The sequence below is a fragment of the Meyerozyma guilliermondii genome, genomic scaffold (genome assembly GCF_000149425.1).
Source record: "Meyerozyma guilliermondii ATCC 6260 scaffold_7 genomic scaffold, whole genome shotgun sequence".
In the NCBI taxonomy this organism is placed as follows: Eukaryota; Fungi; Ascomycota; class Pichiomycetes; order Serinales; family Debaryomycetaceae; genus Meyerozyma; species Meyerozyma guilliermondii.
Genome location: NW_001809794.1, coordinates 603,698 through 627,022, shown reverse-complemented (window position 1 = coordinate 627,022; position 23,325 = coordinate 603,698). Strand labels below are relative to the sequence as shown.

Here is a 23,325-nt window from a genome sequence, read left to right as displayed (position 1 = left end):
CAAGCTGAAAGCTAAGAAAAATGGACTAATGGGAAAAAACATTTGACCAGTTCAGTCAAATGATATGGCACCACAACCCTCTAGTCTTTAGTTAGTCTTAGTCTTAGGTTAGTCTTAGACACATGCTTATACGTTCAACAATACCCTTCAATGTCACCGTGCGGCTCCCCGCATGTGAAAAATGTTGTAAAGTGCCGAGATATAAAAGTTTCCTCTTAGTCAACTCTTCCCCCCACCAATGTCTGTGATCAGAAACCCCAGAGAGTCCCATAAGAGGCCACAGGACTTCCGTATCAAGTACGAGGATGCTGCAGCAGTGTTGGGACCGCATGCAAGTATTGCAGCAAACGACGCAGAGAAGCCGCAATATCTGCAATCCAAGATCGCCATGATTGGAGCCGGAGTTTCAGGAATAACGGCAGCTATGACGTGCTTGAAGAAAGGCGAGGACGACTTTGCCATATTTGAGAAACATGACGAGTTTGGAGGCACCTGGTACGCAAATACCTATCCTGGTTGTGCATGTGACATTCCTGCTGTTTGGTACAGTTTCCACGATGAGGTCAATTCGACCTGGAGCGAGGTCCAGCCGCCTCAGTACGAGTTGGAAGAGTACATTTTGAAAGTTGTGGAGAAGCACGGCATCAGAAAAAAGGCTTTTTTGGGCACCGCGGTGACTTCGTTGAAGTTTAACGACAAAGCAAGCAATTGGACAATTGAGGCTTGTGATGTGAAAACTGGAAAGAAACGAATCCATACAGCTCAGATAGTGCTCAGTGGACAGGGTTTTTTGGTGCAGCCGAAACAATTGAGTGTACCAGGTTTGGAAGACAAATTTCAAGGTGAGTACATGCATTCTGCGGTTTGGAACCACAATGTCGATTTCCAAGGAAAAAACGTGGTTGTGGTTGGAAACGGGTGTTCGGCCAACCAGTGTGTTCCTGTGCTTTTGAGAGATTACGGAGTGCAAAGCTTGACCCAAATTGCTCGCCTGAAACATTATATCATGCCTCCAATTCCTGGGATTTTGCACCAAGCTTACCAGACACTTGCAGCCACCAGACTAGGGATTCTTCTTGTACGGTACGTTGCGGCAATGGTGGCTGAGTTGCGGTTTCCCTTGTTCAAAAACTACTTTTTTTTGACGAGTATAATCACCTGGATCAACCACACCGCATCCACTCGATATGTCAAAAAAACTTGTCCGAAACAGTACCAAGACTTGGTGATTCCAGACTTCCATATTGGCTGTAAGCGGTTGATATTCGACCACGGCTACATGCCTGCTTTGCACGACAAAAGAATGGAGCTCACCGACTCCACCATCGAGCGAGTCGAAGCCAACTCAGTAATTCTCAAAAACGGCAAGCGTATTCCAGCAGATATCATTGTAGCCTGTACGGGCTACGACGTGGTGAAGAGCTACCACAGCTTTGACATCGTGGGAAGAAACAATATCGATATTCAGGCTCTCTGGAACAAGGAAGGAATCACCGCCTACGAAACGGTTTTGGTGAGAGACTGTCCGAATCTTTTTTTGATAGGAGGACCCAATGCCACCACAGGTCACTCGTCCATGATCCTAGCCATTGAAAATGCCTGTAACTATTTTGCCAAAATTGCAACTCCAGTCTTGAACGGTCTGGCGGTACTGGTTTGTGTCAAAACTGAAAAATATTACAAATGGTTTGAAACCGCGCAAGAGGAACTCAAGCACTCTGTGTTTGGAACACCTCTTGGTGGCTGTGTATCGTGGTATACTCAGGGAGGAGTCAATTCCACCACTTACCCGTGGTCGCAGATCACATATTGGTGGCGGATGCTGCATCCCAAATGGGGAGAATTGGAGTATGAGAAAAAGGAAAAGAAGGAGAAAGTAGCATGAGAGAGGAGAGGATGAATAAAAAAAGAACGTAGCATAATGAAATCAAGACAACGATATTAATACACTGGTAATTCTCAATTCAATATTCGTTTTTCGCATTGGTTTCGCATTGGTTTTCGCACATTCTGCATATAACATTCAGTCATTTCGAGCGTTGAAAATTTAAACTGAAAGTGTCTACAATACTCCGTACTGCCTTTAAAAGGATGGCATCGACTTCCACTTTTTCCCGCGAGGCCTTGGACCAGGTCTTGAAGCGTAGATTCTTCTTCGCTCCAGCTTTTGAGATTTACGGTGGTGTTTCCGGTCTTTATGATTATGGTCCTCCTGGCTGCGCTTTGCAAGCCAACATTATCGACACTTGGAGAAAGCATTTTATCTTAGAAGAAGACATGTTGGAGGTGGATACCACCATGTTGACGCCCCACGAGGTGCTCAAGACCTCGGGCCACGTAGACAAGTTTGCTGACTGGATGTGTCGTGACTTGAAAACAGGTGAAATTTTCAGAGCCGACCACTTGGTCGAAGAAGTTTTGGAGGCGAGATTGAAGGGTGACCGTGCTGCCCGGGGTGTGGTTGAGAAGGCAGGCGACGACGAAGCTGACAAAAAGCGCAAAAAGAAGGTCAAGGAGATCAAAAACGTCAAGTTGGACGACCAGGAGGTGAAGGAATACGAGAACATTTTGGCTCAAATCGACGGGTTTTCTGGTCCCCAGCTCGGGGAGTTGATGACCAAGTACAACATCACCAACCCAGCCACTGGTGGTCCGTTGGAGCAGCCAATGGAGTTCAACTTGATGTTTGAAACTGCCATTGGTCCTTCCGGCCAGCTCAAGGGCTACATGCGTCCCGAGACGGCTCAAGGTCAGTTTCTCAATTTTTCCAAGTTGTTGGACTTTAACAACGAAAAGATGCCGTTTGCGTCGGCCTCCATCGGCAAGTCGTTCAGAAACGAGATTTCTCCCCGAGCAGGTTTGTTGAGAGTTCGTGAGTTCTTGATGGCTGAAATCGAACACTACGTTGATCCCGAAGACAAATCGCACCCCAGATTCGACGAGGTGAAACATGTCAAGTTGCGGTTTCTTCCCAAAGACGTCCAGGAGAGTGGCTCCAACAAGTTGCGGGAGTGCACCATTGGCGAAGCGGTTGAATCTGGCATGGTAGACAACCAAACCTTGGGATATTTCGTCGCTAGAATTTACCTTTTCCTCGTGAAAATTGGTGTGAATCCCGACAGATTGCGGTTCAGACAACACTTGCTGAACGAGATGGCCCACTATGCCGCCGACTGCTGGGACGCCGAGTTGGAGACGTCTTTCGGTTGGATCGAGTGTGTGGGTTGTGCCGACAGATCTGCCTACGATTTGAGTGTGCATTCTGCTCGTACCAACGAAAAGTTGGTGGTCAGAAAAGCGCTCCCAAGTCCAGTCACAGTCGAGAAGTTTGAGGTTTCCATTAACAGAAAGAAGTTTGGACCCAGTTTCCGCAAAGATGCCAAGGCGGTGGAAAATGCACTTTTGAACCGCACTCAGTGCGAGTTGGAAGATTTGGCTGCGGAATTGAAAAAAGAAGGCAAGGTCTCTTTGAACGTGGAGGGGTTGTCGGAGCCAGCAGTGATCACTTCTGAACTCGCTACCATCGAAAAAGTCACCAGAACAGAACACATTCGTGAATTCACTCCAAACGTCATCGAGCCCTCGTTCGGTATCGGCCGTATCATTTACTCCATTTTCGAACATGTGTTCTGGAGCCGCCCAGAAGACAAAGACAGATGTGTGTTGTCGCTTCCACCCGCCGTGGCTCCTACTAAAGTGTTGTTGGTGCCTCTTTCCTCGCATGCTGATCTCAGCCCCATCGTCAAGAAAGTGTCAGCATACTTGCGTAAAGAGCAAATTCCCTTCAAGGTGGACGACTCCTCTGCCTCTATCGGAAAGCGTTATGCTCGTAATGACGAATTGGGTACACCATTTGGAATCACCATCGATTTCGATTCCGTCAAAGATGCTTCCATCACCTTGAGAGAGCGCGATTCCACAAAACAGGTCAGAGGTTCATTGGAAGACGTTGTTGCGGCGATCAAGGCTGTTACCTATAACGACGAGTCGTGGGCCGAAGCCACCAAGAAATTGACTCCCTTTGAGGGCCAGTCCGGAGACGCCTGAGTATGAATATACATTTGATATTTAAAGCTACTTCATCCAGATTTTGACACAAATCTCAATTCGCGGCGACCCACACATCCGATAACACGTCACAACCGTGGGAATTACATGGCCTACAATTATCGGCCCAATTCCGTGGTTCTTCTCTACAATCTGAAGACCTATCGTATTCCAGGTTATATGCATGACTACGATCCACCACGAAAAATTGCGTATATATTCGACATGGGGCACGAGCACAGCAAAGAGTAGTGGCGCCGTGAGAAAAAATAGATACAAAAATAGGAAATAAAGTTCCATTTGTTTAAAGGAAAGTGCTGCGTGAGTTGATCTGGGGAAAAGACCTGCTTACGTAACCAGCATGGTTCCCCAGCGCAGAACTTTTTGTACTTTTTTGCAGCCAACCATACCAAGTCTCCGCCGAACACTTCTTGCTAAAATGGCTACCAATGGCTGTGGTATGCTAGCAGGTATGTGTAGAAGAACAATATGCTGTAATGAAGGCTCCTCCGCAAAATATAAAGAGAAACTCTGCCAAATCATTTCATGGTATACTTGCAGAGAGACAATTTGATTGCTAACTTAGGACCTTCTCTGATGCTCGCTGAGTCTGCTATGTTGCTAGACAGTGCTCGTATGAGCGTTGATACGGGAATTGTGCTTTTGGGGTCTGCGGATCCTATTGTTGAACATGAAAATATGGACACAGACGAAACTCGTTCTTGGGGAATTGACACTTCTGTAGTTGATACCTGGCTCAGTTTACAGCTAGATGTTGACGACGAGATTTTCGACGAGGTTATTTTGAGTGAAAATTATCCGAAACGAGAGCCGGAGCAGGAAGAGCCAAGAAAGGAGGATCGGAATCTCAGAGAATTTGTAGACAACGATCAATTCGTTGAAAATGGAAACGTCCATAAACTTGTTCAAAATGAAAACGTTCAGGAATTCGTTCAAAATGGAGAAAACCAGGAGTTCGTTCAAAATGGAAACGTGCAGTTTTTCTTAGAGACAGAAGCGGTTTCCACCTTTTTTTCAGAAACAGAAGCCGTTTCCACTTTTTTCTCAGAAGAAGCTGAAGCAATTTCTCCGCTATTAACCCAGAGAGCAGCCGAAATTTCAATAAACCAGCTTCTTAATGAGCCGCTGTATGTGTATGGGGAAGGCATTGATACGAAAAATTTGTCGGACGGAAACCAAATTGAAGAAAAGACAAATGCTTTTCAAATTGAAGAACAAAAAACGAATGATTTTCAATGTTGCTCACACGAGAACAATGTTCAGAATTATAGTGTATTGCCCACTGGAACAGAACTCGCAATCGAGTCCATCAACCTTCCGTTCGCAGGAATGTATGATTACGCCGACTGTGCCCTCGAATTCAAAGCTTTTCCTGCTCCAGCGTGTATCAAGAAACGAGCCAAGGGAAGCAAGAACACTGCTCCGCCAGAGTTTGAGATTGAGTACCAGTCGGAGTTGATTCCCACGGTTGTGGTTCCGTGTCCAGAGTTGATCAATACTGCTCGAAATGATATCACTGCTCAACAGATGGACGAGAACAGAAACAAAACCGTCAAGATATACAATGAGGAGCTCCAGTCGATTTGTAAAATCAACCGAAATTGTTATCTTCGGTTGTCGCTCACGTCTTTGCAACCGTACCACAATATCAAGTACGAGAAGAACCCCAATTTTCACATTAGTCGTCCGTACGAGCCTCAGTTTGTGCGCTATGAAATGGATGAATCGAATGGTCTTCCATACAATCCCACCCGATGCGGGCTCTGTCCGTACTGTGAAAAAATCACTTTTCTCAATCTCAAGACTTCGTCGTATGCTCAGCATCTAGCCTTGACCCACGGGATCTATACCGACAACTTTCTTACGCCGAACCCTTACGATTTCGGAGAATACAGGCTTGTCAAGTCTGGCTCAGATCGTATAACCACGGCTCACGAAAACAACAGGTTGGGAGTCGTATGTCCATGCTGTAACCAAGTTATTGGTACTCACTGTTCACAGACAACAGCCAAGGACCGACCATTGAACAACTTCTTGAGGCACTTTCGAGACTTCCACAGAAAGAGAGGGAAGTCTATTCTGAAAGCTGAACAGTATGAGTTCTTCAATAGGATGGAGCGACCCAACAACTATGTCTATGGCTGAACTGAGTTGAAGGGAATGTGTATAGCTGTAGTGAATAGTGTATAGCTTGTAATTGATGAGATGAAATGGCTGTAGTGGTGGTTCTAGTACCCAAAGATAATCCTGGTTCTCAATGGTTAGTGCTTTAATGATTTTTTATAATCTCTTTTCGTTATGTCACAAACACTTGTACAAGCTTTCCAAAGTCCAAGCCGTCGCCGGTGTTTGTATCAAACACTTTTATGCCTTCCAAATTGTGGATTCCACGGGCTATGCCCATGAGTTGAATAGACGTTTCCATCACATTATTGGTTTCCAAGGGTCCCAATCTAATGTCATTTTCAAGAAAAACCACCCCGCCAGAACGAGGTTTCATAGTTGCGATTTCGTTGAGAAGATGAATTTTATTCACCACCAAGACATCATTTCCAGACTTTTGTCCTAGAACATTTGACGAAGAAGTATTCGAAACAGGTCCTCTTTGAGCAGCATTGGCGGCCCAGTGGAGCGGATCCTGAACCACAATAGATAAGTTGAGAGCACTGCTGGAGTTATTAATTGCTTGGATTTTCCACGAACTCACTTCTCCGAGTTTCAAAGTAAAGCTTCCAATAAAAGTGAGTTTAAGACCGGAAAGCGCCGAAGCTGGATTATTGGCCAAATTAACCGTAACATTTGACGAACAAAGCGGTGATTGCTTGAGTCCTGGCTGGACGGCTGGTGGATTGATGTTTGTTCCATTGACTAGTTGCGACGAATTGCTGTTGCTTTTGATGCTGTAGACACTGTGAAGAGCCGATTTGCGCTGGAGACCTCTTCCACCCACCGACTGCACTTGTGAGTAGCCCACCGAGGTTCGCAACGAGCTATTTATGGGAGGAGCCATGATGGTGAAGTCGAGTATTGGAGCCCAAAAAGTGGTAATTTCGTTGCTCACGTTGACGAAGGAATTGGCAGAGCAGTCGTAGCGCTGGACCTGAAGTACTAGTTTGATATTGAGTGCTTTGGAACTGGCATTGACTTGAGGGTCCAGTGGTTCTCGCTCAAAGTCGGCATTGACTAACTTGTATGTCAAGTTCAAAGCATCCGCAAGACGTATCCGCATGGGCATCTTGTAGTCGGAGGCCGTGAGCTCGACCATGGAGCCGTACTTGAAAGAAACATCCAAGCTCAAAATGGAAAAGTAGTATGACTGGGTATCTTCGCTGGACAAAAGCACGCCCAATTCTTCTGAGCTCTCCACATTCAAGGTTGCAAGCAACACATTGTTGCGGCCTGCTGGTTTGGTGGACTTTAGTCGAATCACAAGAGAAACCGAAACCGGCACCGATATGGAGGTTTGGAAAAGTGTGTCGCTGTGGAACGACTTTTCAGGAACTGGTAAAGGAGACCGACGAGACTCTGAGGGTTCTATGAGAGACGAAGGAAGGTTGTAGGTTTCCGTCAGTTTGTTTTTCAGAACTGGGTTGTTGAGTTCTGCCAATAAATTTGTGCTATTTTTAGGCTCCAAATCAGGAAGAATTTCCACCTCTTTGGGTTTCTGTGCGGTTTCCACCGATGGCATTATAAAATCACGACAGGAGCACGATATGAGGATTTGTGGGTTGTCAACCTTCTTTTTAGGATACACAATTGGAACTTGGTAGGTCCAAATCGAGTAAAATGCATCTTCAATCTCACTCTTTCCTTCAAGAATGACACTAGTATTTGCCAAAGAAAAGCTAGCGATAACAGCAGCCTCCTTAGATAGTATGGGCAAATCCACCTCTGGTTTATGGTCTGTAGGGGGCTGTCCAGGCATCACAGACACATCCATAAACACAGTTTTGGGTGAGTTATCATGCTTTAAAATAACGAAAACCGACACAGATTCGTCAAAAAAGACGATACTACGTTGTTTAACATTTTTCGCTCGGAGAAGAAACTTGTCGACGTCTTTGAGCCGTAGCAAGTCGCTCGGCTGTGCCGGGAGCAAGATCGATATGCTCATGGTAGGAAGAAGTGAAAAGATCGGGTGTGTGGGTGCGAAATTGCAACGAAGTTGCAAAATGAGAATTGAAAGAAGTTGCAAAAAGTGAAATACGATAGTCTAGTATGCAATTTATTCGTGATTATTCGTGACCTCATTACTCCACGACGTGCCGCTGAGTTCCAAATCTAACTCGGAATCTTCCTGTTTCTCAACTTTTACCTCGGCTCGGACGTCCTGAATCGCACAGTAAAATGTGCCCAAAATGCACCCCACATCAATGACAATGAGGGCCGCTCCGTACATGGCGCCAACCACACGCAACGCATGCAAACCCTTGTGCAAGGTCGCAATCTCCGAATTGGCCAAAGACATGGTTCCGATCGGAAATGTCATAGCCCAGAATGTCCTGGAAAACCGGATAAGTCCGCGGATTCGGCGACGGAAAAATGAGGTGTGGTTTTCGGTCATATAGGTCCATTGAGGATTGTGGTTCTTGGTGAACGGGTATATCTTGGACAAGCACGACATCACCGCGATTATAGTGGAAAACATGCCGAAAGCATTGAGAAACAACGACATCAAGGCGGTAAAGTAGATGAAACAGGTGCCCACTATGAAGCTAGCAGTGACGGAATCCACCGACTGGCCAACGTCAATGGCTGTAGAATTGACATAAGACATGTATGGCGACAGCAAAACCAGCTCGTGGTTCTCCATAACCAAGGTGTAGATATCTCTGCCAATTAGGAGAATGCCAAAAGCTCCCTGTCCCATCACACCCACAGGAAGGAAACTGGAAAATACCAACCCAGTAGCCGGAATTTTGTGAATGAATAGCCTCCCATAGTAGATGCTGATAATGATGAAAGCCAAAGCCACGGCCCAGGCCCATAGTAAGTAGCAGATAACTAGGGTTAAAACCTGAAGATTTATGGATGGAAGATCGGGACAGATCAAGGCACCAGCCGAGGCGGTGACCGTGAGCGTAACCACTGGAAAAAGGAGAGTTGCACTCACAGTTTCCGAAGTCAACAAGTTGTACTTTTTTCTGTACTTGGCAATAATACCAAAGTAAAAAATCACAATGGCACAGTAAAGCGACAGTACTAGCGAGATCCACCAGAGCACATAGATGCCTATTATGAAACTTTTGGAGGTGATGCCAAATAAAAAATTGACAAAAGTAGTGGTATACCCCATTGATAAGCCCCCCAAATATACAGACGTATTGGCGTCACGATGGAATTTGAGAAAGTTTCCCGGCACCGTCACCATTGATATGATAAAGCTCGGGAATGTCAAAATGAAAAAAAATACGGCAAACCCCCACATTATGCATCCACATACTTCGAGCCAATATGCGGGATACGGGAAATTATGCAAGATGACGCTCAGAATCCCGCACCCCATAATCGACACAAAGTACGCAGGATGAAACTCGAGGATGAGTCGCCGGTGCGCGACATTTACCGTCGCACACGCGTATTGTGCAACAGTTGTTTTGGACTTAAGAGTCTTATCGTCATCGCTCAACTGTGGCGTTTCCAAACTGTGGCTGTCCGACATAGAAAATTAAATGGATTTGAAATGAATAAAATGACAGTTAAATGACGATTTACTAACGATTATATGACGATAAATTTGTAGTAATGAAAGGAGTCGTATTAGTGATTAGTTGAATGTTGCAAGGGCATCATTTATAAAGAAGAAGGAATTGCTTACCTGCAGTCCGCACGAGTCATGGGTTCCCACGCTCTCGGAAGCACCATCGGAAGGCCCTTCGGAAGAGCTGTTTTGCCGTTTTAGGAAGGTGGCAGCGGGGCGGCAAATTGCGGTAATTTCGCAGCGGGGCCGCGGCGGTTGTTGGTGCAGGGTGACACCGCGGCGTGCGCCGGCTCACACCAATGCAGGCCGCCGTATTGCCGCATCGGGAAGGTAGCGGACACGGTGGCCGTTTGTGGTGTATAAATCGGGGCCGCCCCCCTCACGCAGTTTTTTTTTCTCACAAGCGCTATCTGTGTTTTTTGACTTTTTGCTTTTAAATTTTATTTTGCCTATCTTGCCTTCTCGATATGGCCGTCCAGACACAGACGTCACACTCACCGGCCCTCGGGTCTTCTTCGCTAGCAACTAATAGCCCTCGGTTGAAACCAGCTCTGACCCCCGGAACTAACTCATTACCCGAGGGTTCAGAATTCGAAGTCCCCGATAACAACTTTGGCAAGTTGATACGCCAGCTCCGGCAGATTTTGGGTCCCAATAAAGGGATCCTGTCGGCCGACGTGGATGTGGACAAAATCCGGGAGGTGATGGAACAATATAATTCTGATGAATCGGAGTGGGGCAAATATGCACTCCACGATGGAACTCGAGCATATTCAAGAAATGGAGTGGTGGATATTAATGGCAATGCCAATTTATTGGTGCTTGTGTGGAGTCCTGGTCGCTCAAGTGCCATCCATGACCACGCCAATGCCCATTGCTGCATGAAAATAATCAAGGGACAACTAAAAGAGTCACTTTATGATGTTCCAGACCACGAGGGAGAATTGCATCCACGCCAAGAAACCATCTTGTCACGAAACGAAGTGGGTTACATTTCTGACGAGATTGGGTTGCACAAGATTTCGAATCCGCTTGAGGACCAAGTTTCTGTTTCGTTGCATTTGTATACTCCTCCTTATGCTTCTTTATATGGTTGTTCCATGTACGAGGCTGCATCGGGAAAGAAGCATCATGTTGATATGAGTAAGTATTATAGCTGGCAGGGGGTTCTCGTGAATCCCAAGAACTCACTGAACTGCTGATGAATGAGAAATGAGAAAAATAAGAAGAATGAAAAAAAAATGAAGAAATTGAAGTATAAATGCGCATTGTAGTAGACGGTGATTGGTGAACTGTAGACGCAATTGGGAACCAATGGCCAATTAGGATTTGGTTCCCTAGTCATTCTTTTGTTGTTCTCACTCCTATTACCTTTTCTTCTCAATTCTTCTCATTTTTCATTTCTTTCTCACATATACTTTTGTCGTTCTTTCTCATTTCTTCTCACTCTCTATTTCTCATTTTCTCACTTTCTCATTTTCGCATTTCTCACTTTTCTCTTCGCACTCACCTTATCGTACACCAATCTTCAACAACATGTCGCAAGTGTTCGGGCCCGCTCCTTTGCAGCCCTTGAACGAGAAGATGCGGCATGGTTTCGAGGAAGACTACAACTCAGAAAACTTTCTCAATCTCCTAGCCAACTCGTTCTACATTTATTTTGATGATAAACGTCATAATGCTACGGGCAATCCGATTCCCGACGAATTGAAAATGGACCCAGCTCACTATAAAACCTACCAGCCCATCCACGACTGGAAAGTGATGAAGGAGCGCCAGAAAACCATCAGTGCTGTTCTTGTTCTTTGTTTGAACTTGGGTGTGGATCCTCCAGATATCATGAAGACTTATCCATGTGCCAAGTACGAGGCTTGGTGTGACCCGTCACTCTTTCCCGATACGAAAAAAGCCATCGAGTCCATTGGGAAAAACCTCCAGGCGCAATATGAGACGCTATCTCTTCGTACTCGTTATAAGCAATCTCTCGATCCATGTGTCGAAGACGTCAAAAGATTCTGCAATACTCTTCGAAGAAATGCCAAAGACGAACGAATATTGTTCCATTACAACGGTCATGGTGTTCCCCAACCGACGGCTTCAGGAGAAATCTGGGTCTTCAACAGAGGCTATACTCAGTACATTCCCATCTCTTTATACGATCTTCAAACCTGGATAGGTGCTCCAGTTATATTCGTCTACGATTGTAACAGTGCTGGAAACATTGTCCACAACTTCAAAAAGTTTGTCCAGAAGAGAATCGACGACGATAACGAGGGAAACCACGATATGAGTGCTCCGTCTCCAACGTCTGCATTTCTCGATAGCATCCAACTTGCAGCATGTAAAAGCAATGAACTTCTTCCCATGAGTCCTGAGCTTCCCGCAGACTTGTTTTCGTGCTGCTTGACCTGTCCCATCGACATTAGCATCAAATGGTTCATTTTGCAATCACCATTGAAGAAAAACTACTACTCGCTTCTCCCCAAAAATTCAGTGGGAAACGCCATAATTCCCGGAAAATTGACCGATAGACGTACACCATTGGGAGAACTCAACTGGATCTTCACAGCTATAACCGACACAATTGCTTGGACCACACTTTCTCGTCCCATATTCAAAAGATTGTTTCGACAAGATTTGATGGTGGCTGCACTCTTCAGAAATTTCTTGCTAGCCAAGAGAATTATGCCCCACCTCAACTGCAACCCCATCAGTGATCCCCCGTTGCCAGATAGCGTTAGGCACCACCCTATGTGGGACTCGTGGGACTTGGCGATCGACCAAGTGTGTGCCCAGTTGATCAGAGACGATCCAGAACATAAGCACAAACCGGTAATTTCCGACCCAATTGCACCCATAAGTGCCAATGACAATGCCAGCGGCCAAGCCAATCAGATTCCTGGCCAACCAGGCTACGTCAATTTACCCAATTATCAGCATTCCACGTTCTTTGAGCAGCAACTTACAGCCTTTGAAATATGGCTAAAGTTTGCCGGTCCTTCAACCAAAGAGCCTCCAGAACAATTGCCCATCGTGCTCCAAGTGCTACTTTCTCAAGTGCATCGTTTGAGAGCTTTGATATTGTTGTCGAAATTTCTCGACTTGGGCCCTTGGGCCGTATATCTTTCTCTCTCGATTGGAATTTTTCCATATGTTCTCAAGTTGCTTCAAAGTCCCGCCCAGGAATTGAAGCCTGTTCTCATCTTTATTTGGGCCCGAATAATGGCAATTGACCACAAGAGCACCCAGCAGGAACTCTGCAAGGACAAAGGATACAACTATTTTTACCTCATTTTAAACTCCAGTCCGGGGAATCTGAACGGTCCAGTGGGCGCACCAGGAGGCTATTCGAACACCAATATCTTGATAAATGACGACCATAAAGCCATGAGTGCTTTCATCTTAACGCTATTCATCAAAGACTTCAAAAATGGTCAGCGGTTATCGTTCTCCGTTGAGCTTATTCACAATTGTCTAAAGTTCATTTCCACGAGCGAGAACCCTTTGTTAAGACAATGGTGCTGTTTGCTTTTATCTCAGCTCTGGAACAACTATCCCGATGGAAAATGGATCAACTATAAAGATGGCTACCTTAACAAATTGCTTTTGATGGTTAATGATCCTATTCCTGAGGTTCGTACGTCTGTCATTCTCGCCTTGACCACGTTCTTGAGCGACGTAGACGGCGAGTCTCTGCCACAAGGAAGCATGAATGCTGCTTTGCGGAAAGACGAATTGAAGCAGCAAGATCTTAAGCTCGCCAACACCATTTTAGGACTACTTGGAGACGGCTCTCCAATGGTACGCAAGGAGATCATTTTCTTCATTCGCAAGTTTATCAACATCTACTCAAAGTTCTTTTTGGTTGTGTCTTTCAATCAGCTTGAAGAAGAAATTGTGTTGATCGACAACCCCAATGAACTTAATGAGTTCCGGAAAAAGTCTCCAGCATACGGTCTGATTTTCTCGTCGATCTGGAAAGCGTTGCTCATTCTTACTGAGGACCCCCATCCTGAAATCAAGCAGCTAGCAGAGATTCTCGTGGATCAAATCATGCTCCAGTTGAACAAAAGTGAGCTTGGCCAATTGGTCCGTGAAATGGAAGAGTATTTGTTGAGCAAATCCACCCTTAATATGAGCCAAACTTTTGGACAAGGTGCACCTTCGAAACCCATAATTAATCGCCAATTGAATGGTGACGGAAGACGTCAAGTTTCCAGCGGATCAACCCTCCAGCGCAACAGCAGCATGCAAAGAAACAATAATGTTCTCAAGATCACTTCCAGACCTCGATCTGTGTCCACCAACAACATGGAAGACTCCAACCATTCCGACTCCGACTCTGTATCTTCTAAGCTCAAAAACTTTTCAATAGCCAAATTGTTCAAGTCGCTTCATATTTCTGAGGAAACTGACCTCAAGAACTTTTCCAGGATGTTGAGTTCAGGACCCATCACCAGCAATTATGGAGCAGAGTACAAGCCCAAGAGCGCTCGTTTCAAGCCCAGAGACTTGACGAAGGAGCCCAAGCTTCCTGACGAGTCCGGATTCTTCCAGTACAGCTGTGAGTATTTCCAGGAGCCGCAAATGTCCAAAAATGAAATCGACGAGCCTGGGTCTGAAGAGTACGTGAAGCGCATTTGGCGCAGAAACAGAAACGAGTCTATCATCCAGGAAACCCAACCGCAAAAGACAATGGCATTGCGTGGAGATTGGAACAAAAATATCCGAGTGATGAACAACAAGAGCCAGCCTCGGTTAATCAAATTCACCCAGTTCGAAAAGCTCTTGGTTGCCTGTGATGACAAGGACAATATGTCGGTGTGGGACTGGGAAGACTGTAAGCTGGTGAAGAAGTTTTCCAATGAAAATCCTTTTGGAACCAAAATCACCGATATCAAGTTTCTCAACGAGGACGATCTTCCGCTCGTTCTCACCGGTTCTTCTGATGGAGTGGTGAAGATATACAAAAATTTCCACCTCGAGGATGAACAGATCGAGTTGGTGGCTTCATGGCGAGCATTGACAGACCTTCTTTTGACGTCGAAAAGCACAGGACTTGTTTCGGACTGGCAGCAATCTCGAGGGTCGTTGCTCGTTAGTGGAGATGTGAAAATCATTCGGGTTTGGGATGCGCCCCGTGAGCTTTGCCTAGCGGATATTCCTGCTCGTTCGTCGTCTTCCATCACCTCGTTGACCTCGGACCAAGTCACAGGAAACTTATTTGTTGCTGGGTTCGACGACGGTTCGGTGAGAGTTTACGACCGAAGATTGGATTCGCGAGAGTCGATGGTGAGGGTGTGGAACGGAGCCAAGGCACAACCCGGTGTTTCTTCTCGCCGCAGGTATGGCCATGGAAGTATCAGGAACACCAGAATGCAAAGAGGTGGACTTCGTGAATTGGTAACGGGTTCTTCCGATGGATACGTGAATCTATGGGACATCAGAGAAAGTGAACCAGTGCTTACTTTTACCAACGAACCCGAAAAGTCTATGCGGTGCATCGACGTTCATGAACATGCTCCAGTGATAACTACCGGGTCCAAATCTGTGAGCCTTTGGAGCACTTCTGGCGATATGGTTTCTGTGTTGAAAAATCCACACGAATCGCTTTTGACCAATCGAACCGCCAGCTATTTGACCGGCACCACGTTCCATCCTCACCGGATGATGTTGGCGACGAACTATAACCAGGATGGACATATAAATGTGTACTCGTGCTCGGACATCATACAGGAGTATTAACGAAAAAGAGTTGATTGAAAGTAGATTGAAAAGTAGATCGAAGAGTAAATCGAGAAATTAGCTAGGATTATGGTTAGACGAAAAGAATAGAACACACGGAAGTAATTCTCTCAAATACTCCTTACCTCTTCTTTGTCTTCTGGTCTCTTGTCTCTTCTCTCTCATCACCGAGATCGGGCACGTGACCGCACCTCAAGAACTCACTTTCCACTTTGCGGTATTCATGACTCTGACTGGTTTTGCCACGGGCCAGAATCTCGGTTCCAAACGCAGCCCAGGTGTTGCCCGAGCTCCCAGCGACATCACGGTAGCTCAGCGCATGCTCAGCGCTTGTCTGGGCTCGGTGGTGACGTCACTCATCTTGACTCCATTTGACGTTGTCAGAATACGAATTCAACAGCAGGAAATTTTGCCTAGCAACCCCTGCTGTTCTAAGCATTTTCCACAAGATTTAGGCCGTAAAACCACCGTACAACTGCCGGTAGAACCTTTTTGGATCCAGAAACATTATTGCGAGGCACCTGAAAGTTGTAGCAGAGTGACGTCTACATTCCAAGGTTTCCAAGTAATTAGCAAGAACGAAGGCATTGCCACCCTCTGGCGTGGATTATCGTTGACGCTCTTCATAGCTGTGCCGGCAAATATCATATATTTTACCGGATATGAGTATATCCGAGACCATTCTCCCATTGCATCAAACACATTAAACCCATTGGTTTGCGGCTCATTGGCACGATTAATGGCAGCCACCAGCGTTGCGCCGGTGGAATTGCTCAAAACAAGGCTCCAGGCGATTCCCACAGATGCAAATAACACCAAAATGTTGACCAATTTGGTGCGAGATCTGTTGCTGGAGGTGAAGCAACGGGGCCTTGGAACGCTTTTCACCGGTCTTCAAATAACCCTTTGGAGAGACGTTCCGTTCTCGGGCATATACTGGCTGTGTTACGAGTCATTCAAGACCAGATACAAGAAATTGCTTCAAAATATTGCTCCGGAACTGCTGCAATTTGCCGACTGGAAAGTGTTCACTTCGAGCTTTCTTTCGGGCTCCACCGCGGGACTTATTGCTGCCCTTCTCACCCATCCCTTTGATGTAGGAAAGACTAGAATGCAAATCACCGGCGACCATATTCAAAAGCCTGGTGAACCATACAAAAAGAAGCCTTCGATGTTCTCCTACTTGTACAAAATTGGCAAGAACGAAGGAATGGGCGCTTTGTACAGCGGATTGGGCCCCAGAGCACTCAAGATAGCTCCGTCATGTGCCATAATGATATCGTCCTACGAAATTACGAAGCATTTTTTCCTGAATTTGTGATTCAAATCTGTATATAAAACGGATCTCATTGCCATGGATCATGTTCAAGGAAGTCATAAGCAGCGTCATTAGACATTTGGATGGGCAGCGGTGCAAACTGCTGGGGATTATGGTTCAAATTGCTCTGGGAGTCGCCAGGGTACATGTTTCTTGAACTATCGTGGGCACAGCCAGTGGTGATTCCTAGCTCTCGAAAGCACTGTGAGCACGCTGGTGACGATCTGGCTTTGGAGCTTTCGTCAGCCAAAATTCTAGTAACATCCGAATTGTTGGCAGATTGGTCGATGAGCCTATCATCTTTTTGAAACGAAATAAGGCACGCATAGTAAGCTTCCGAGGCATCGGACAACCTAGCATGGTAATTCTGAATGGCTATAAGATACTCAGCAAAGGTATCCTTGAGTTCATGAGACAAGGAACGAATGCATTGTATTTCAACCACCTCCAAATTGCACTGCACTTCTTCAAGCTTTTCCTTCAACAAAGTTGTGCACGAAGCATTGACCCCGTACTTGGTTTCGGAGTCCTTTACGTTTTTTAAAAGCTTGGTGCGAGCAGCCGCCAAATCGTTGAGCTTTCTTTCCCGATCGTTCACAAGAGAAAAGCTATCCTTGAGCCTCTCCAACTTTTCGCTTAGAGTGATACTACCGGCTCGCTGGGTCAATAAGATACTAGCGAACTCCTGGATCATCTGACGACTGTTCAAGTGAGGAAGATCCGCAGCCCAGTTGTTCAAGGATTGTGCTGTATCGGCTTGTTGAGCTTCGAGACGGCGATGAAACTTGACCATCTTGTTCATCTTAGCTTGGATTTCCGATGCCAGAACTCGGGTTTTGGCTTCGGGATCTTTTTTGAAATGGCTGCTGGTGACAATGCCCGACATGGACGAGAACCGTTCCAACACCCTGATGAGAGTACTAGCAGGCTTGCCTTCTAGAGTGAGCTCTTCCACCTTTGGAGGCACTTTCCTGTCGCGAAAGAGTTCGTGGAATGTCATAGTATAAAGAAAAAGCGAGTTTGTGGCTTGACACAAATGGCATGTATATAGATAGAGGAGAAAGACAGAAAGAAGAATGAAGAAAATATAGAAAGAACTGAACTGAACTGAAGTTAATAGAACAGAGTAAAGAACAGAGAACAAATAGACAGAAGCATACAACACAATTACTGCTATTCCTATATTTTCAGTAACCTCTCTATTTTCTTGCATCGGCGTCAATATCCACACCTGTCACATCCGCAATCGACTTCTTGAGTGACTCAACACTGTTTCCAATATATGTCTGTCCGTCTTTGGTCTTTCTTTCTACAGAGTTAACCATTCCTACGGCCGAATCCACTGCCGCCAGCTGTTGTTTGGCAATCTGTGGAAGGTTTTCCTGCTCGAGTTTCCATGCAAAGAACGCCGTGTTGGAAAAGGTTTGTGGAAGAAAGTAACGGAAGGCAGCAAGACCGAAAACGACTGGAAATGTCATTTTGGCCAAAATTCCACGCTGACGAGCAGCAATATTTCCACTCAAAGTCGCCACAACAATGTAAATCGAGTTCGGCAACAAGTCCTCGGACCGGTCGTGGAGCTTGCTGGCTGTGGAGGTTATTGATTTCTCGGCACTGTGATATTTGGCGTAGGCTTCATCAACATAGGAGCTAATATTTTCGGCCGATTGAGCGGCGAAAAGTCTTGTCGACTTAATGGCAGATTCCAAGGTCGAAGACGTGCGCACGGAAGCCCCATCAACAAGTTTACTTGGCCCCATGGCTTCCAATTCGGTCCCGGCCGATTTGGTGACGGTGCCAGGAACGGGATTTACGGCATTTTCGTCATCGTAGAACCTTCTTTTCGTCTCACAAAGTAATGGTGGTGTGGAAAAATGCATCAACGACGCCCCGAGCGTCACCGAAAGCCCAATTCGTAAAAATGACATCTCAGTGGTGTGCTTGTGTAATTGGCTGCTGTGGATTTGTTTCGCGAACTTCAACAAATCTGGCACGTGACTCAACTGGGGTGCGATGAGGCTGTCTGAAAATGGAGCTGAGATCATGCTACTAAGACTCCGATCTAGGGCTCCACGTGGATTTTCGAGGCCGGGAAACCGGCGTTTCGTGGTCTTTGCACCGTGTAGAAACGCTCAGAGTAACGATTTGCCGTTTAACCAACGTCGTCACAGCGAAACTTTTGGTCAGATTGTTCGCAGCGACCGACTAAAGAAAGATGATCAATTAGAATCGGATTCCGGCCGAGTTTTCGACAGAGATACTCCATATATTACACTGTCTCCGTTCCGAGATGCTGAGGGTGTTCTCCTAAAGGGAAAAAATGCTAAAGAAGCCCGTTTACATGACTTGACTTTGCTAGGAAGAGTCGATCAAAATGTCACCAAACTTCCGTATGAAATTGCCAAGACTATAAATAACGAGATACTAGCACTCACGGCGCCCGATAGACTTCGAGAAAAAGCTGCTTTGCTATACCAGGCTTTGGGAAAAGACCAAATACAAAAGGCTCCAGAAACAGGACTTGAAGCAGATGCTCATATTGCTGCTCTCTTTCTTCAAGATTACGCTCATGCTCGACAGGTTCTTCTTGAGATCCAAAAAAGATCCGAAAACTTTCACCCTCTCAAAGTTCTAGATGTGGGTTATGGTCCTGCTGTGGGGATGGTTGCGCTCAATGAAATCATGGGTGACGACTATTCTCCAGTGGAAACAGAAAGTTATATAATAGGGCGCCGGAACTCTGAAATGAAGAAACGAGCAAAGATCATTTTGTCCAGACAGGTCAGCGAGCAAAAAGATACAGAAGAGACAGAGACAGAAATGACAGAAAAGATAGAAGAATCTGAGATTGAAACTGAAGCTGAAAGAGTAACCAAAGCTGAAACTGAAGTAGGAAGTGAAATGGAAACAGAAACAGAAACAGAATCTGAAACCGAATCCGAATTCGAAACCGAACTCGGTTCCATCGACACTTCGGCCATTCGTATTCGCACAAAACTACGGGATACCTTGCCCTTGGCTAAACAATACGATCTTATCATCGTGAACCGTGCTTTGCTCACAAGAGAGTACAGTTTTCCCCGAGACATCGACATCAACATCCACTCCATCTTACGACTTCTCAGCCCAGGAGGACATTTGGCGTTGATCGAAAGAGGTAATGCGCTTGGATTTGAGACCATTGCTCGTGCTCGGCAGGTGATGTTGAGACCAGAGTCGTATCAGGCGGAGCACGGAAAGATCCCTCGTCCTTACATCAAAGGTTCGAGTGTCAAGCCGCAAAAATTGAGAAACGAAGACCAAATGATATCCGACGAGGACATTGAATTTGAGAAAAGGATGTTGAGGGAACTTGAGAAGGAGAATGAAGAAGAAGAGCATGAAGAGAATGAAGAGAGTGAAGGGCTTGAAGACGAGCTTGTATCTGATTTTGAAAAACAGATCATTGCTGAACATGGACAAGCCACAAATGAAGAGTTGAAATTTGAATTCGAAGACAACGATGATTTTGAACTTATTGAAGAAACTTTCCAGGATCCAAAGGCAGCTATGGACTACCATATCAGTATTATAGCACCATGTTCCCACCACAGAAAGTGTCCCTTACAACTTGGTGACCCCAAGTATTACAAAATACCTTCACACAAGCACAGGTTCAATTTTTGCTCATTTTCAAAGACAATTGAAAGACCTAAATTCACAATGGAACTCAAGCGTGGTAAGCGCTTAGCGACCGCGTGGGACAAGACTGCTGAAGATGGGTTTGGATTGGGCAATATTTCCAAAAAAACGCTTCGAGATCTTGAGGGTTCCGGCAGACCAGGAGGTAATAATACTGAAGTTGGAAACTATTCCTATCTCGTTGCACAAAGATCCCGTAATGATGAAGAGACAATTAAGCGAATTGACCAAGAACGTCGTTCAAAAGAAGCTAATTTGTCAAAATTGACTGATATTGGTAGTTGGCCCCGGATTATTGAGAATCCAAAGAAAGTGAAAAATAATGTCAAAATCAACGTTTGTGCACCTTCTGGAAACATAGAGACATGGCAGGTGCCAAAGAGTTTGGGCAAGCAAGAGTTTCATGATGCCAGAAAGGCAGAAAGAGGAGATTCATGGGGACTTGGAAAGAAAAGTGTCATTGTAAAAAGCAGTATAAGTGAAGATGCCAAGAAGAAATTGGATGTTTTAGCACGCACCCAAAGAAAGTCAGCATTGAAGGAGGAGCGCAAGAAGCAATGGAAGAAGTTGGTAAGTTCTTCAGAAGACGATTTTGAGACAAAAGTGGACCATTTGGCCGACGAGTTGGCTACGGCCGTAGAGTCGTCTAAGAAGTACAAATTGCAGGGAAAACGGGCTAAATTTGATGTTGATCCTAGGAAATACGATGGAAAGTAATGTAAATAGAAATAAGAGACATAGTAATGGTATAATTTTTTTGAAAATACGTCCTATATAACCACAAAGGTCAATGAAGGTAAAAATGAGAAAATGAAAAATGGAAGAAAAGTAAAAGAAAAATGGAAGAATGCAAATTTAACCAAACTAGCTGGCTCATAACAGCTAGAAGACGTTATTTTAAAGCAATTGACTAAAGTGTTATCACCAGCAATCGTATACTTGATAGTCGCGAACTGATTCGCACTCCAACGTAAGTCAACATAAGAAGTTAACTCACAATTCTTCTTTCTCTTCTCCTTTCTCTTTCCCTTTCCCTTCTTGCCTTCCTTCTCCTCACTACATTCTTCTCTTTCCTTACTTTTATTATGTTCTATGAACTATGGTCCAGTCTCGAACTGTCATGCTGTCATTACTCACCACCCCCTACTTTCTTCTGTACGAAGAGCCCTCAGTCAACTTAGCCTTACCTCCGGTTGGCGTACACAAAACAGTGGAACAGTTGTCACAAGTAACGGCAGTTTGGGCGTGGGAAAATACGGTGGTGATGTTCAAACATCCCTGGCATTTAACATCCATAAAGTAGGATCTTGGCTGGGGAACCAAGGTTTTCAACTTGTGCTTTTTGGCCTCAGAGGCAGGGTTGGGGTTCAATAAATCTTGTACTAAAACCATGGTGCAAGTATCACTAGTCTTGAGGGGCGAAAAATTTTTCTCATTTTCCCCATTGGGCCCTTTGTGTAACATTGATGTGGCACACGACGGATCCACACCGGGCTGTGTGCAGGCCGCCGCATTTGGTTGCAAAAATCTCCACCACCACTCAAAGTTAACAACCCTTAAAATTAATGCGGTTCTTTTTCTTTATTTTACTGTTTGTTTTGCTTGCGCCCACTCTGATAATGCTCTATTTTGACGAGGGCTTGGTGAATCTGATTTTTATGTACAATATGACCGTTCTTTTTTCGGCGGGGCTGTTCGTGTTATTTGTCAATGAAGCGATTTGGAATCTTTTGGAGCAACTTTTCAAACAAAAATTGACTTTGAGTGGCTACGGAACTATTTGCGGAATGATCTTTGTTTGGCATGTTCTACAGTACTTTTTTTTGGTGTGGATCCGCAAAGGAATATGTATCAGTTCGTCACTGGTTCCTTTTGTTTTCAGCAATATCAACCTTGCAATTTTCAGTTTGTGGAGCATTCCTCGCTTGTTTCTCCTTGTTTTTGGGAACTCGGAGTTGGAATCAAAACAACCTCAAAAGGACGGTGAAAATTCCGAAGAAAAAGTTATGGCGAATGTGCGAGTTTTACAGTCAATCGTTGCATTTGAGCGGCAAAAAAACTACTACTTCAAAAGAATTATTCGTGACAGATTCCAGTACTATGACGGTCAGCTCCATCGTGTCGAACAGCAGCTCATTAACTCCCCGAATTACTCCAAACGAATCACAATTCGACCATATCCAATGAGCGCAAAATGGAGCCTGGCTCATCTACAGTCTTCTTCGGCTGACTTCAGAACAGAAGTTCAAGGAAAAAGTACGCTTTCTCACTTCCACGGCAAATCGTTGCATGGTCCCTCTCCTCGTTCTATTTTACGTCAAGCCGACTCCAAAAAGGCCGTGGAAAGCGCTCTGTCACAAGCTTCAAGTGCACATACGTTGATAGGCCAAGAGAGTCCAATGGCAAATCCATCAAGTTCCAAGCCTAGAAACTCATTTTATACCAACAGCGGGATCAACTATCTCGTAAGGGTTGCTGCATCTCCGTACAAAATGGCTCGCAAGTTCTTGTACATTTTTCAGCGCGTGCACTTCAATTGCTTGGTTATTTGTGGCTATCTATGGACTCAAGCAAGCACCTACATTCTTAACAGGGAAAGGGATGAACTCCGGCCGCTTCAGCTTGTGGGTTCGTAAAGGTTCCACTTATCTTAGCTGCTCCGACTGCAGGTAGGTGCGCCATCGCTTATGTCAGGAACATGAATAAGCAGTTCGGAGCAGCAGACCTAGCTAACTATTCAAAATTGCTAACAAACGACGGCCAAAGAAGATACGGCCTCCGTATAGGAGGTATGTATACAAGTCTGACTTTA

General features: G+C 45.3%; 13 protein-coding genes across 13 annotated transcripts; 8 read left to right on the top strand and 5 right to left on the bottom strand. All coding sequences in view use genetic code 12, as the record gives it.

The window, feature by feature from the left end:
* Positions 1-238: 238 nt before the first annotated feature.
* On the top strand, positions 239-1,885 carry PGUG_05519 (flavin-containing monooxygenase; the record flags this gene model as incomplete). The annotated part of the gene is made up of 1 exon (XM_001482449.1): positions 239-1,885. The coding sequence occupies one exon, from the start codon at positions 239-241 to the stop codon at positions 1,883-1,885; it is 1,647 nt and encodes a 548-aa protein (XP_001482499.2).
* A 206-nt stretch (positions 1,886-2,091) lies between these two features.
* On the top strand, positions 2,092-4,047 carry GRS1 (glycine--tRNA ligase; the record flags this gene model as incomplete). Its single annotated transcript, XM_001482448.1, has 1 exon — positions 2,092-4,047. The coding sequence occupies one exon, from the start codon at positions 2,092-2,094 to the stop codon at positions 4,045-4,047; it is 1,956 nt and encodes a 651-aa protein (XP_001482498.2).
* Positions 4,048-4,593: 546 nt separating this feature from the next.
* On the top strand, positions 4,594-6,213 carry PGUG_05516 (uncharacterized protein; the record flags this gene model as incomplete). Its single annotated transcript, XM_001482447.1, has 1 exon — positions 4,594-6,213. The coding sequence occupies one exon, from the start codon at positions 4,594-4,596 to the stop codon at positions 6,211-6,213; it is 1,620 nt and encodes a 539-aa protein (XP_001482497.2).
* On the bottom strand, positions 5,311-5,892 carry PGUG_05517 (uncharacterized protein; the record flags this gene model as incomplete). The annotated part of the gene is made up of 1 exon (XM_001482446.1): positions 5,311-5,892. The coding sequence occupies one exon, from the start codon at positions 5,890-5,892 to the stop codon at positions 5,311-5,313; it is 582 nt and encodes a 193-aa protein (XP_001482496.2).
* A 151-nt stretch (positions 6,214-6,364) lies between the features above and the next one.
* Positions 6,365-8,182, bottom strand: PGUG_05515 (uncharacterized protein; the record flags this gene model as incomplete). Its single annotated transcript, XM_001482445.1, has 1 exon — positions 6,365-8,182. One exon carries the CDS (start codon positions 8,180-8,182, stop codon positions 6,365-6,367), a length of 1,818 nt encoding a protein of 605 aa, XP_001482495.2.
* Positions 8,183-8,293: 111 nt separating this feature from the next.
* Positions 8,294-9,730, bottom strand: SSU1 (Ssu1p; the record flags this gene model as incomplete). Its single annotated transcript, XM_001482444.1, has 1 exon — positions 8,294-9,730. The coding sequence occupies one exon, from the start codon at positions 9,728-9,730 to the stop codon at positions 8,294-8,296; it is 1,437 nt and encodes a 478-aa protein (XP_001482494.2).
* Positions 9,731-10,236: 506 nt separating this feature from the next.
* On the top strand, positions 10,237-10,971 carry CDG1 (Cdg1p; the record flags this gene model as incomplete). Its single annotated transcript, XM_001482443.1, has 1 exon — positions 10,237-10,971. One exon carries the CDS (start codon positions 10,237-10,239, stop codon positions 10,969-10,971), a length of 735 nt encoding a protein of 244 aa, XP_001482493.2.
* A 334-nt stretch (positions 10,972-11,305) lies between these two features.
* Positions 11,306-15,514, top strand: KOG1 (ubiquitin-binding TORC1 subunit; the record flags this gene model as incomplete). Its single annotated transcript, XM_001482442.1, has 1 exon — positions 11,306-15,514. One exon carries the CDS (start codon positions 11,306-11,308, stop codon positions 15,512-15,514), a length of 4,209 nt encoding a protein of 1,402 aa, XP_001482492.2.
* Positions 15,515-15,737: 223 nt separating this feature from the next.
* On the top strand, positions 15,738-16,835 carry MTM1 (Mtm1p; the record flags this gene model as incomplete). The annotated part of the gene is made up of 1 exon (XM_001482441.1): positions 15,738-16,835. One exon carries the CDS (start codon positions 15,738-15,740, stop codon positions 16,833-16,835), a length of 1,098 nt encoding a protein of 365 aa, XP_001482491.2.
* Positions 16,836-16,860: 25 nt separating this feature from the next.
* On the bottom strand, positions 16,861-18,045 carry PGUG_05510 (uncharacterized protein; the record flags this gene model as incomplete). The annotated part of the gene is made up of 1 exon (XM_001482440.1): positions 16,861-18,045. One exon carries the CDS (start codon positions 18,043-18,045, stop codon positions 16,861-16,863), a length of 1,185 nt encoding a protein of 394 aa, XP_001482490.2.
* PGUG_05509 (uncharacterized protein) lies at positions 18,032-18,877 on the bottom strand (the record flags this gene model as incomplete). The annotated part of the gene is made up of 1 exon (XM_001482438.1): positions 18,032-18,877. The coding sequence occupies one exon, from the start codon at positions 18,875-18,877 to the stop codon at positions 18,032-18,034; it is 846 nt and encodes a 281-aa protein (XP_001482488.2).
* RSM22 (mitochondrial 37S ribosomal protein RSM22) lies at positions 18,846-21,230 on the top strand (the record flags this gene model as incomplete). Its single annotated transcript, XM_001482439.1, has 1 exon — positions 18,846-21,230. One exon carries the CDS (start codon positions 18,846-18,848, stop codon positions 21,228-21,230), a length of 2,385 nt encoding a protein of 794 aa, XP_001482489.2.
* Positions 21,231-22,078: 848 nt separating this feature from the next.
* Positions 22,079-23,149, top strand: PGUG_05507 (uncharacterized protein; the record flags this gene model as incomplete). The annotated part of the gene is made up of 1 exon (XM_001482437.1): positions 22,079-23,149. One exon carries the CDS (start codon positions 22,079-22,081, stop codon positions 23,147-23,149), a length of 1,071 nt encoding a protein of 356 aa, XP_001482487.2.
* Between the last annotated feature and the right edge of the window lie 176 nt (positions 23,150-23,325).